The 15,023-nt window shown below is 37.0% G+C and overlaps 1 protein-coding gene across 5 annotated transcripts in view; it reads left to right on the top strand.

Moving 5' to 3' along the window:
• The window catches only part of LOC106873410 (ceramide kinase-like protein), a 193,409-nt gene that overhangs the window by 138,066 nt on the left and 40,320 nt on the right, over positions 1-15,023 (top strand). For all 5 annotated transcript variants that reach the window (XM_014920765.3, XM_089356719.1, XM_089356717.1 and 2 more), the window contains exons 4-5: positions 31-162; positions 2,819-2,885. In XM_014920765.3, coding sequence (XP_014776251.1) covers positions 31-162; positions 2,819-2,885 — 199 coding nt within the window. The remainder of the gene's footprint in view (positions 1-30; positions 163-2,818; positions 2,886-15,023) is intronic.

The following is a 15,023-nucleotide window of genomic DNA, read 5'->3' as shown; positions in this document are numbered from 1 at the left end:
TTAAATATCTACAATATGTAATATTTTCAGGTTTCCCAGAGCGTCCAAAGAATCTAAGAGTTTTGTGTCAGCCGCATGCTGGAAACAAACAGGGATTAATGACATATGGTTCAATTGTGGAACCAATCTTCAAAAATGCAAACACAAATATTGATTTCTCTGGTAAAATATTTTACTGATTGTCATATCATTTTATTATGGTATATCAATACCTCTATTTCATGCATGTTGTACATCATTATTTCATATTGTTATGGCATTAATTGTGTGTTATTGAACTGTTTTACTTTCAACTTGAAAAAGTAAAAGGGAATTACACACACACACACACACACACACACACACACACACACACACACACACACACACACACACACACACACACACACACACACACACACACACACACACACACACACACACACACACACACACACACACACACACACACACACACACACACACACACACACACACACACACACACACGTGCATATAAATCTCATTGTTTATCATTTTCAGAGATCAGTAACAACAAAGTAGTCTTTTTGTAGAACAAATTAACAATGATTCTACAACTGAGAACACCATCACTAGTATGGAAATTATATATACATATATATATATATATATATATATATATATATATATATAACGTGAGAGAGTTAGGGGTTGGGGGTTCTCAACACTTACCTCTGGCTCATCAAATTCTGTTGAACCATCCAACCCAAGTCAGCATGGAATATGGATATTAAATGAGCAAAATCAATACCTCAACTATTGATTCATAATGGATAGCACAAGTATATGAAAATCAATGTCTTAACTGCTGTAAGGAGGGCAGATCTAGTGACACACGAACATAGTGATACATATGAAAATAGGAATTTTAAAGTGTTGATTATGGAAGTCAATTTTAATGGAAGAATGACTAATTGATTTGTAATTAAAACTTCAACTAATAAAATTAGGTTCAGCCTGCAAGATACAAGGATTTATCAAACATAGAGGCACCATTCTTTTAAAATTATATTTAAGTGACATCATTGCTCACTTAAGCTGGGAATTGTTGGCTGAAATGGACTAAAGTAAAAGGGTTTATCTGATATTTCTTGGAGGAATATATTTGGGCAATGTTTAAAGATTATGGAGTCATTATACTGTTTGATTTGTTTTGAGATAGCATTGAATTGAGTAGGACTAGTTGAGATAAAATAGTTGAGTTGTAAAGTAATGTGAGCTTGATTTTTGTGTGGGACATATGACATTGGGAGCTATCCTTGACACAAACAACCTTTGGGAGATGGAATATTTTCCACATTTTATAAATGTTATAGTGCTTCTGATAATATTGGAGAGAATAGAGATGAAGCTTTTCAAAGTGATTGTAGTAATCAAGGCCTGCTTTGACATTTATGTTTTGGTTGGGGTATTGACTTTCTCAGGTCTTCAGTTCTCAAAGTCTTGTGTTTGACATGGAGATATCACAGTAAGTAACAGTATTCAAAGGGTAGTGAATAGGATCAAAGAGCACATTCTGTACATTATGTCAATTTTATTGATGGTGTAGTGCTGCTCTAGTTTATGTTGTCGACATTTTCACATAAGTCTCTAATATTTTACATCATTTGAGGTCCTCTTGCAGAAAAACAATTTGGTTGTTTAAGCACATCTTTTTCATGGTAGATGTGATAAAAAAATTTTCTCATTTAGCAACATATTGTTATTTTTCTTGCTCATTAAATCATAGTGTTTTGATCAAATTGAAGTTCTGGCCAGTCACTTATCTTGTTGAAGACTTTCTGAAAGCTAGAGTCATCTGCAAACATTTTTATTTTACTGTATTTGGTGACACTTGTCATGTCATTTATGTCAATTAGGAAAAGAAAATGGGCCTCCAAAACAAAATAGTCATATTTTTTTAATTCTTAGATTGTATAGTTTTCCATGAAAAGACACTCCAAACAGAAGCTAAATGGCTAAATGGTAAATCCAGGAAATAAGTTATGAGTGCAAATCTGTTACAGCTCATTTATTGTATTTTTGAGCAGGACATGCTATTGTAGGAATATTAGACTCACCTAGAATTTGGCAAATGTCCCTGAGGAAAACATCAGCTCTAACTTGTAAAAAGTAACTGAATCTAGTGCTGAACACCGATTTTATGAGACACTCTGACTCAAAGGGTTACTTGGCTTAAGATGGCTGTTCAGCTCATTTTAGATCTGGCTTAAGGTGTCACTTTGGATCAAGATAATGATAGTTCAATGTAACACACTAGATCAAGATAGTACCCTGGGTCAAGTTGACATATTAGATCAAGGTGACACTCTGGATCAAAACAATAGCAGTTCAAGGTAACTCACTAGATCAAGGTAATATGCTGGATCAGGGTGACACTGGATTGATACAATAATGGTTCAAAGTGACACACTGGATTAAAGTAACATACTGGTTTAAAATGATACAAGACAGCAATGATTCAAGGCGATATTCTGGCTCAGATTGAGTCATAAAAATTGTTACAATTTTAACCAACATAAATTCATTAATATGAATATACAAGGGTAGTAGGTGGTGGAATTGGCAGAATATTATACTTAATTACATCTCTGTATGTTCCGAATTCAAATCCTGCAAATGTTAACTTTATATTTCAGCCTTCCAGTCTTGTGCATGGGCTTCATTCCCTTGATCCCAATATATAAGGCATTGAATTTGTTATTATTATTCTTTATTTTAGTAAATCTCTGTACAGGATGTAGAATGTAATAAAATATTTTTCTGTTTTAATATATTCTATTTATTTTCCTTTCAGAATTGGAGAATTGTGGTGAACATCTAACAGATTTGATTGAAGATATGGACTCAACAAAATATCACTGGTCAGTATGAGTGCAGTAGCATTGCATTTCAAACTATAATATCACAGCTGAACATCTATAATTATCTCTGTATAATACTTGATATACTGATCAAAATGTGTACTATACATACATACATATGTATATACATATACATGCATATAAATATATGTATGTGTATGAGTGTATGTGTATATATCTATATAAATATGGGTGTGTATGTGTGTATATATATATTTCATCATCATCACCAACATCATATAATGTCTGATCTCCATGCTGACATGGACTGGACAGTTTGACAGAAGCTACTATGCAAGAGGACTGTACCAAGCTCTACTGTCAGCTTTGGCATGGTTTCTATGGCTGGATGCACTTCCTAAGGTCAACCACTTTACGGAGTATACTGAGTGCTTTTTATGTGGCATTAGCACCAGTGAGGTCACCAAGTAACATGCAAGACAGAGACCCCTCAACTGAGAGGGGGATTGGTATTGAGGGAGGTGACTTTGTGCCAGGTGATGAGAAGTTAAACTATGATAGGAGGACAGAAACAGGTGTCTTGCTGCAGAGGAGATACATGGCTACCTCAGTCAGAGAGAGAGAGAGAGAGATAGAGAGAGAAAATGAATGAGGGAGAGAAGAGGACAGTGAAGACATACCAGGGCATACCCATACCCTCAAGGTACAAGCAGATGAGTATAAGTGGAGTGCAAAAGGAAGGTGGGAGAGAAAGGCAGAAAAGGTGAGTGGAGTGAGTGGTGAACACAGGTATATTGGATAGCAATGATATAGTTGGCAGGGGTAGGACAGAAGAGAAAACTGACAAAATGGCATTCAGCTGTGAGAGCTGGGGGAAGGAAGAGACAAATGTAGTGAATGATGAGATGTTGTTTAGTTCATTGATTGTGGATGAATTAATGTAACATGTGGGTAGAGAATTATTATAAATCAGCTATCAAAACTACATCAAAACTACATCAAAATAATGCCTCTCCCAAGGTTTAATTGTACATCAAAATGTTAACCTTAAATTATTCTGCATGTTGTTGTTCATGATTAAATCTTGTTTCTTGATTCAATGTTGTTCTTGATTCAACATGTTTGCTAATGATTCCTATGTTAATTTTCATGGAGTAAACAAGCTGAGTTGTAGGTTTGTTTAAGAAATTGGGCTTATGGTCTTTGATAGTGAAATGTGGCTTCTTAGGGGCTGAATAGAAGACAATCTTAAGGGTGAAATTTGACCCTTTAGCATTCAGTTTACCAAATGTAAAGCTTATTTATTCACATTGTTTTGAGTTAATCAGGCACTATTTTGTAGCTTCAAGATTTCGATGCTGTGATTTCTAAAATTTACAATGACATTGTAGAGTAAGTGTGAGAAGCTGGACAAGGCCAGTTTGAAAATAAAACAGGCAGGTTATTTGGGCTGGATATGACTGGTTTAAATATAAATGGGTTAAACAAGCCAGCAAATCAAGAAGGAGAGAGAGAGAGAGAGAGAGAGAGAGAGAGAGAGAGAGAGAGAGAGAGAGGATTTGGGTTTAACAATAATAAGCTGTGGGGAAAGGATAAAAGAACAAAATATTAAGAGAAGAAAGCAAGAAGTAAGAAACATTGCATAGGGAATATTTGAAACAATACTATTGAATAATACTAGTGTTGAGTGAATGAATAAAAGAATGGATTAAAGCTTTAACTATAGGGAACAGTTACACACACACACAGACACACACAGACACAGACACACACAGACACAGACACACACAGACACAGACACACACACACACACACACACACACACACACACACACACATGCACACATCATCACTTATTCATCATCACTTGTGCTTGCTTTTCTCCCTGCTGATATGGGTCGAAGGGTTCATCGCAGACTGGGTCAGTTTTCATTCAGGTTCACTGCCTTTCTTGGTAGATCATGAACCATGTCTCACTTCTTGTATATTCCATTTTTGGTAAGTGATAAGATGCCCTGCCTGCTGCCAGTCATTTGTGAAACTGGTGCAAGGGAGGTTATCTTGTTTCTGGTAAGATTAAGTTCCCAGTAATATGAGGATTTAATCTTGCTTGCAAGGATACTATTTTCCCTTCATTATGAGAGCAATGCAACCAAACTTATCAGAAATATTTTTGAGCTGCCAACACTCAATCAAACTCTAAACTCAGAGAAACCAAGAGAAGACTGCAACAGATGAATCTGGGGAAGTGGAAAAGCAAAACAATTGTACTACAAATCACCACTGATTTCAATGATTTTTGTATCTTTTTTGCTGGACAAAGGACGAATATGAACCACAAAAGAAGTGGAGGGCGGGGGGTCACTCGAATGAGATCAGCTGATGATTTTTGAGAGAAAGGACCCATTTTCTAAAGCATTTGATTAACAAATAGGAATGTTTGGAAAATGTGGTGTAACAATTGATGTAATGGTTACAACCAGATCACTTTTAAATATAATGGCACTTGATGAAATAGTATTCCAATGGAAGTGTGGTAAAATGTCAATGACAAATGCATTAGCTGTCTGTAAGAGTTGATGTGGGAAAGATGGAGGGATGGTGATGTTTCACAGAACTTGAAACTAACATTGTCCCTGTTCTCAAGAAAGGTAGAAGGGATGAGTGTGGAAAGGATTTCACTGCTGTCTATAGCCAGGAAATTCCTTTCATGAATGTTGCTCAATAGATTGTGGAAGAAAATCTTAGAAGCACCATGGATATAATATTCTATCTCTATCAAATCCAGGAGAAAGGTATGGAACAAAACAAAGTATTGTTTGCATTTGTTGACTTCACAAAGATATTGAACACTGCAAAAGTGTCAAGCTTGTGACAGATACTCAAATCTGAACGTCCAGAAATATTTACACATATGAATGAGGACTCAGCTCTACAACTGTTTGATGTTACAATAGAAGTTAAGCAGTGCTGAATGCTAGCACCAATATTCTTACTTTTTTACAGTGATTTTCAAGGAAACATTCCACAAATCAACTGATACATACAAACATGACCTGATGCTAACCTTTAATGATGTTGCACCTCATGTTAATTAGAAAAATATTGTTTGTTAATGACTGTGATTGCGTTCTTGTCTTTCATACTGTATAAATCATACAAAGTCTGATGGATGTTTCATATAGCATAGCCACAAAGTTTGGTTTGAAAAGTAGCATTCTTTATCAGACAAGTTCTAACACAAGTCAGGTAACACAATCTAAGCCTGTCATTATTGAAGGGCTGGATTTGATAGAGGCTTTACTGATCTGGGCTGTACAATCAGTAATGATGGCAGGTTTAGTGACTGTAGGATAAGCAAGGCCAGCTCAGCACTCAAAAAATTGAGAAAGTAATTGAGAGGGCATCTGTAAAATACTGAGCATGTGTTAGTCCAAGTCAAGAGCAAGGTATACCAAGCAGTAGTATTATCCCCCTCTAGGAGCACTATTTCCCTTTGGTGGAACTGTTATCCAGCTATGTGTGATTTGGTTAGTGTAGCCAACTGCTTTGCCTTGCACATAGATACACACTGCTGCCTTTCACCAGACACAGAAAAGTTTTTCATCAGTTCCAGTCAGGTCTTGAGAGAAGTAAGATGTATTGTTATGTCTCTGTCTGAACTCAATATTGTGTGGAAATATCTAATGGAGAAACATTCTCGAATTTAATACCAGATTATGAGACTGTTTGAAAATTTATTATGTTCCATATTTTTACATCATAAAGTAACTGTGTTATATTTTTAATATGCTGCATACACCGCATTTGAATTTGTAACCTTATGATTTGGGACTTATTCCTTCTATTCACTTAGGATACTGTTATGCCCTATCTCTGAATGCTATACACCAGATGTCGGCAAGCAAGCTTTGATTTAATTCTGTCACCAATTCCTCTTCCAATAAATTATTATTGTTCTGTTAAGCCTTCTGAACATTGTCCATTATTCACATCTACATGGAATTATAATTATTGCATTACAAGGTATTCTATTACCACTATTATAAAACCTGAGTGTCTATCCACTAAAAATTGGTGACCCAATGTAAGAATATTTTCTCTTGCTCAATTGAACCTCTGGAATTCATCTTCCTCATCTCAAACTTATACCAAATAGGTTATGCATTCTCTTTTCAAGGAAATACATGGTGTTCTTTCAAATAATTTCCTTCTGAAATATTTTTCTTCCACAATTTCGGCTGTCAGTGTTTTATGCCAGTACCATGGAGCTTTGTCCAACATTCACCTGTCTTCATCTTCCTCACTGGTTTTTCCTGCGAAATTGCTTATCTGTTCCTAGCAGCTATTTCTGATTTTCTTCTTATTCAAGTGTTGTACTGTCCTTCCATCATGGGTAGCAACTCCTTGCCAAATTTTACTGGCAATGTTCATGTGTGGACATAACAATACGTCTTACTTCTCCCAAGGCTTGATTGGAACTCATGAAAATCTTTCCTGTGTCCAGTGACAGACAGCAGTGTGTATCTATGTGCGAGGCAAAGCAGTTGACAACACTAACAAAACCACGCATAGATGGATAACAGTTCTGCCAAAGGGAAATAATGCTCCTACACTCGTCTCTTATACAGATCAGAGACACGAACAATATACCACAAATAGGCTTAAATGACTATATACATTCATATGACAGCTTAGATAGATCATGAATATGATATGGAAAGACAAGGCCAGAAAGATGCTCATTCTAATGGAAGCTGAGATTCTTTGCATGGAAGATGTAATAATAGAATATAGCTCTGCTCTCTTAGGCATGTTAAAAGAATGCAGGAAATTTAGTTGTCTAGAAAGTTACTCTACTCACAATTGTTTAGTGGCTCAAACACATGGGTAGATCTGACAGGGATGCAAAAATATACAAAATTTAACATGAGAAGATTGGAGATAGATAACAGAACTACAAATGACAAGTGGAGGAAATCGATTTCTTTCTGTGTCGTTTTGTACACAGTCATCATCATCTAACTGCCTATGATGATGATGGTGGTGATGGTGATGATGATGATAGTGCTGCTGTTGCTGATGATACAGACACTGTAATCTAAGGCAACAGAGATATTTTATGCTCATTAATGTTTCATAGTTCTCTGTTTGTAAACCAAAAGACTAAAACATTTTCACCCTTCCATTAGAAAACTTTATTTTTTGAATATATTTCACTTGTATATATAATTGCATTGTTTCTATTTACTTCTATATATTACTGTCTACTTCTACTCTGCTACATTTAGATTTAAATCAAATTAAATTCTATATGAGAATATATAAATTTTCTCTCGCTCTAAAACTAGTTTAATATTATCACTCCTAGAGAGGATATACGGGTGTCACATCTACAGGATCAAAGCTTTTTTTTTAGCTTCAATGGAGTGAAACCTATATTTGATCTCTTAAATACACTGGTTCTGACACTACCAAAACTGAAAGTAAACTAATTACATTGGCATCTCTCTCTCTCTCTCTCTCTTTCTCTCTCTCCCAAATTGTTTTATCACTAGTCTGAATATATATTTATACCGGGGGTTATTTAATTCAAACACTCACTTGATAGTGTGTATATATTTTTCTAAATAATAGCCTAGTGGTTAGAGTATTGCACTCAAAATTGCAAGATTGTAGTTTTGATTACCATACCAGCAGTGCACTGTGCTCTTGAGCAAAATTCTTCATTTCATGTTGCACCAGTCCAATCATCTGTAAATATGTAACCCTATGAGTTACTGGTGGTCTGTTTGGGGGAATGTTGGTCTACCTACCCTGCCAGCATGGTGGCAACATCTGATAGTCTGGTTGATATAACGATATATATATATATATAAAGATGTATTATTACCATTATTAATGATATTAATAAGGTAATAATAAGGTGGCTACTGAATCTATATATATATATATATATGTGTGTGTGTGTGTGTGTGTGTGTGTGTGTGTGTATGTATATATATGTATGCACACACATATATATATATACACACATACACACACGCATGCATCACGCACATACATACATACATACATACATACATACATACATAACAATTTGATCTACTGCATTCTTTACTCACTCTCTCTCTCTCTCTCTCACTCTCTCTCCCTCTCTCTCTCTCACTCTCTCTCTCTCTCTCTCTCTCTCTCTCTCTCTCCTCTGTCACTTCCTGTACATTGGTCAAACTGGCCAGCAGTAGCTGACTGGTTTGCCGATTATCTTTGGGACTCAAGAATGACAATGCATATCGTGTCACTTTTGCTTGACAGATCACTTCCTGCAACATCTGTCTATGGTCAGACTGGCCTTGCACAGAGGCCATCCGGACTCCTGCTGCTGGCATAAGCAGGAGTTCATTTTTTCCTCTCTGTTCTTCAGTTCCTTATGGTCTCAATTCTTCATCACTCTTCCTCTAAGCCTACCTCAACACACATTTACACACACCACATGCCTCCCACATTTTCTGCCCTCCTCCTCTATCCCCCATGCCTTTTCCACACTGTTTAACTAACTCATTACCCACACAACATATTATGCACTTACAGCATACATGCACACACTCCTTTCCATTCCACTAACACTAGCACCCACACTTCCACTTCCCTTCACGTACAGTGAAAGGAATGTGCATACAGTATAGGACTATATTTATGCATCCACACCTCCCAACACTTACTTCCCTTGTCACCCCTATTACACCTGAGCTTCCATCCAGACTGACCTGCACACATCTTCCAACAACATGCTTCAGATAGCCTCATACACACGTACAAATGCCCTTACACATGTATACATATGCACAAACACAACATACACACACATATTAACTTTATACACCCACATATTTTATCTAAAAGCTCTATATACACACACCAATTGAAAACAGAGACATGCACACTTGTTCACATACATAGACATACACATAAAAGTACATAATATACACACATAAATGTGTATAATATACACACATACAATAACCTCGTACACACGTGTATGCATGCTCACACACATGCACGCACACACACACACACACACACACACATTCACTCACGTACATATGTCCAACTGCCTTTTACACATACACACATTAGACAGTCTAACACTCGTACACATACACACATGTACACATACACACACACACACACACACACACACACACACACACACACATAAATGCACAAGAGTATGCACGGTCACATCGTGGAAATAGATGGTCGAAATGCATAACAAACTACAGTATAAGGCAGGGTTGCCAATTTAGCATATTTTATGTTAGATCTAGGTTTTGTTTTTAGCATTTAGCAGAAAATTTTTGAATCTAGCATTTAGCAGGAAAAATAGCAGGTTTAAAATTTTATTTAGCATTTTTCTCTGATCATGACATTTCCATAATAGCTACCCTTTTTTCTTCTTTTTCCTCCTTTTCTACTTTTGTTAAAGTATCTTACAGGCAAATTTTAGTACTACTGGCTGTTGTTGAATTTTTCTTTCACTTTCATGAAACTTCAAATGAAAGTTTATCAAAAGGAAGTTTACCAAGTTATGAACTTTTCCAGCTCCTCCCCACCGGCTTGGATACAGAGTGGTGCTGGTGGGGGGAGGAGGAGAAGATAACTCATGTCAGCACCTGAACTCACTACACAATAATGTAAATATGTTGCAAAGAATGAAAGCGTGGAAATTCGTCCTAACAATGCTTTATTCTGTAGTGATGAGTTTTTATCATAACAGGTTGACTGATTTACTCTCAGTTTGACTGTTTTAAAATAGGCCTGTGTTTTTTCATGCTTGTTTTGGATTATATATCTTGTATAGAAGTCCGGGGGTGGGGGTCTCCCCCTTTATATTTCTACTTACTTTTGTTTTTCAAGTATTGTAGTTGTATTTGTGGTTTTACCAATAGATATTAAATGTTAGATTGGAAGCAAAATATAATGTTCCCAGGTTTATATCAGAACTCAGTTTTAGGATTTCTGCAGATTTTACTTCATGAGTTGGCCACCCTGCATCCTGAATCAGTATTCTTCACCTCAAGAATGTATGATATATAAAATTTACTGGCTATAGGAACCGACAATGCTAGAGTAATCATAGAAGTCAACAATGGTGTTTCCCAGAAATTAAAAGAAGTTCCATCATTACTTCTATTCAGATGTGTATGTCATTCTTTACAGTTGGCAGTATCCCACACTTTTTAATATCCGAAATGGTTCTCTCATTCTTCAACAAGACAAAGTGCCTAACAAACAACTTTACCTTGTTTTCAATGATAAAGAGCCTTTGAAGATTGTGAATTCTTGTACAACTACGTGGCTGTCAATAAAACCAGCAGTAAATAGAATTTTAAGCCAATGGTTTGAATTGCAAACTCACTTCCAAACTACAACTACAAAAGAAAAATGCTTTACAGCACAAATGTTACATGAAATGTTTTGTGATTTTAAGAATGAACTTTACCTTTTATTTTTGCATCCAATTTTAAAACATGTTCAGGAAGTGAATAAATTGTTTGAATCAAACACTGTTGACAAAACAAAATTACTTGAAGATCTTTCAAATTTGATCAAATTTGTTGCTAATATGATAGTGTTGCCAACATGTAGAATTGATCCTTTTGATCATGATGCTTCTATTGAAAAATTTCTGGATCCTAAACCAAATTTAGGCTACAGGTTTGAGAGAAAGATAGCAGAAATGATTATCAAGAAGACTGTAACAGCCACCAAAGAAAATAGTATTTGCAAAAGAGCACAACAATTTTTACTCTGCCTTTATAAAGAGCTCAAGCACCGTTTGCTAGACAATATTAATACACTGAGGAATATCAAATGCTTTTCAGTACAGAGTATTTTGAAGCATTTCAAAGAGCCAGTTTTATCTGTCTTAGAAGCAATGCATTTAAATGAAAAAAAAATTGCTTCAATTGAAGTTCAATTTAATAGCATTCACTTAGTTAAATGGATACATACATCTAAAACTGAGGCATTCTGGCCAGAAGTCTTGGAATATAAAGATGCTCCTGGAGGAAATCCTTTTAGAGATGTTGCAAATTTTGCCATTAATCTAGACATTGCCAAACTCAAATGCAGAAGTTGAGCGGTTGTTCAGTGGTATGGACGTAATCAAATCAAAATTGAAAAACAAAATTCATCTTCCTATGCTTAGATCAATACTCATCATCATCATCATCATTTAACGTCTGCTTTCCATGCTGGCATGGGTTGGACGATTTGACTGGGGACTGGCGAACCAGATTGCTACACCAGACTCCAATCTGATCTGGCAGAGTTTCTAGCGCTGGATGCCCTTCCTAATGCCAACCACTCCGAGAGTGTAGTGGGTGCTTTTTACGTGCCACCGGCACAAGGGCCAGTCCGGTGGTACTGGCAACAGCCACACTCACATGGTGGTTTTTATGTGCCACCTGCACAGGAGTCAGTCCAATGTTTTGTTCACATGCCACCAGCATGAGTGCCAGTAAGGCGAAGCTGGAAACAATCACGCTCAAATGGTGCTTTTTATGTGCCACCAACACGGAAGTAAGATCGCTGCTCTGGCAGTGATCCTGCTGGGATGGTGCTGTTAACACTCCTCTGGCATGGGTGCCAGTCATCGAATTTCGTTCAGTTTCAATTTCACTTGCCCCAACAGGTCTTCGCAAGCTGAGTTTAGTGTCCAACGAAGAAAGGTTGGCATGGGTGCCAGTCAACGAATTTGGTTCAATTTCGATTTCAATTTCACTTGCCTCAACAGGTCTTTGCAAGCAGGGTTTTCTGTCCAAAGAAAGAAAGGTATGCATAAGTGGGCTGGCTACACCCCTGGTAAAGGCCATGGGTTATGGTCTCACTTGTCTTGCTGGGTCTTGTCATGCACAGAATATTTCCAAAGGTCTTGGTCATTAGTCATTGCCTCGGTGAGGCCTAATGTTCGAAGGTCATGCTTCACCACCTCATCCCAGGTCTTCCTGGGTTTACCTCTTCCACAGGTACCCTCAACCGCAAGGCTGTGGCACTTTTTCCCACAGCTATCCTCATCCATTCTCGCTACATGACCATACCAGCACAATCGTCTCTCTTGCACACCACAACTGATACGTCTTAGGACCAACTTTTCTCTCAAGGTACTTACACTCTTTCGAGTATGCACACTTACATTACGCATCTATAACATTAGCCATCTATCTACTGGCTTCATTCCTTGCGAGCTTATGCATGTCCTCAGCAGTCATGGCCCATGTTTCACTGTCATGTAGCATGGCTGTTTGTACACAAGCATCAGACAGTCTGCCTTTTACTCTGAGCGAGAGGCCTTTTGTCACCAGCAGAGGTAAGAGCTCTCTGAACTTTGCCCATGCTGTTCTTATTCTAGCAGCTACACTTTCAGCACACCTTCCTCCTGCTACTAACTTGGTCACCTAGGTAACCTAGGAAGCTATCAACCACTTCTAGTTTTTCTCCCTGGAATGTAGCAGAAGTTGTTCTCTGCACATTTCCAGTGTTTATTGCTCCTGAGAATCTGCCACATACAAAAACTATCTTGCTAGTTAGCCTTCCTTTGATATTGCTGCACCTCTTATGTATCCATAGCTTACACTGGGTACATCTTATGGAGTTTCTACCTACGCCTTTTCTACAGATCAAGCAGAATCATCTACCTGAAGGGGTTTGTGGTTTGTCTACCTTTCTACTTATTAGGATTTTGGTTTTAGCTAGGTTGACTCTAAGGCCCTTCGATTCTAATCCTTGCTTTCACACCTGAAACGTCTCCTCTAGTTCTGATAGTGACTCAGCAATTAGAGCAAGGTCATCAGTATAGAGGAGCTCCCAGGGGCAACCTGTCTTGAATTCCTAAAATATGGTCTGGAATGATATGGCAAATGCTGCTAAAACTTTGATATTCCAAAGCACATAATTAACAAGGTTGGGACCTTGAATGTATTCAGAAGGCAAGACCCAGGCACTGCAGCTGAAAGTGTTCAAATCAGTGAAATTCAAGAAATTATTTCTCAATGATGAATATAATTAAAGAAAGTAAATAGAAATGTAAATAAAAATTAAGCATTTTGATATAATTAGTCTTTAGCATTTTTTTTTTCCCTATTTAGCATTTTTTAGCCTTTTTTGGTATTCTTTCTACTGTAATTTAGCATAAATTTCTGATTTTAAGTTGGCAACACTGGTATAAGGTTGCGGTTCCGAGTATCTATGTTAATACTGCGTTGCTGTGTGATCTGGTAAAAGGAATAGGCATACAGTATAGGACTATTACATAGTATGAAGAGCAGATATAGTATTGGAGGATAATGGAAAGTAACTTGTTATTTCTTTACAGGCGCGGTCCCAGGAATTTTTCGAAGTGGGTGGGGCACATGGTCAGAAGGGATTACAATTCTAGGAGAAAAAGATGTAATAACATTATTTAGAAGGGTGCACTTCTTTTGTTGAGGGGGCACGTGCACCTCAGCCCCGCTTCTTTGGGTCCACCCCTGCTTCATTCCATTACAATCATTTCTGAAACTGATAATTAAGATCAGTGGTCAATTAGAAATTGGACCATCAGATGGTACGTTGAAATACAAAAAGTCTGAGCGTTTACTGAGCATCAACCAATGGGAGTGATTAAGAAGAAAGGGGTGGTTTGCAACAATAACATGGGTAGAGATAGAGATAATGTCAAAAGAGAAAGACACCAGTTTACATTATGAGGTTAGAGTTGCTCTAATATACACGAAAGGTGGTCATTAGAATATTCTGAGTCATATGGTAAGAGGAGAAAAAAAAGACAACTTTACGATAATACAAGAAGGATTGAAATTTGAGGATATTATGGCTGACATATGCTAGTGAATATAAAATGCAAAGAACAAATCAAAGCCTAAAAGTGTGTGGCAGGAGGAAAGGAATAGGCAAGGTATTTGCAAATCATGGCTACTTAAACAGATAACTATCTACGTATAGCTACAAACAAATATCCTCTTATAAAGAGGCGTGTGTGAATATATCCATGCAGATACATACACATATAAGCATACTTAGACACACCCATACATACATACATACATACATACATACATACATACATACATACATACATACATACATACACACACATACATACATACATACAGAGAT

This window comes from Octopus bimaculoides, chromosome 8 (genome assembly GCF_046866305.1).
Source record: "Octopus bimaculoides isolate indiv1 chromosome 8, ASM4686630v1, whole genome shotgun sequence".
NCBI classification, from domain to species: domain Eukaryota; kingdom Metazoa; phylum Mollusca; class Cephalopoda; order Octopoda; family Octopodidae; genus Octopus; species Octopus bimaculoides.
Note: the sequence above shows the minus strand (reverse complement) of the source record. Positions and strands in the feature narration are given on the sequence as shown.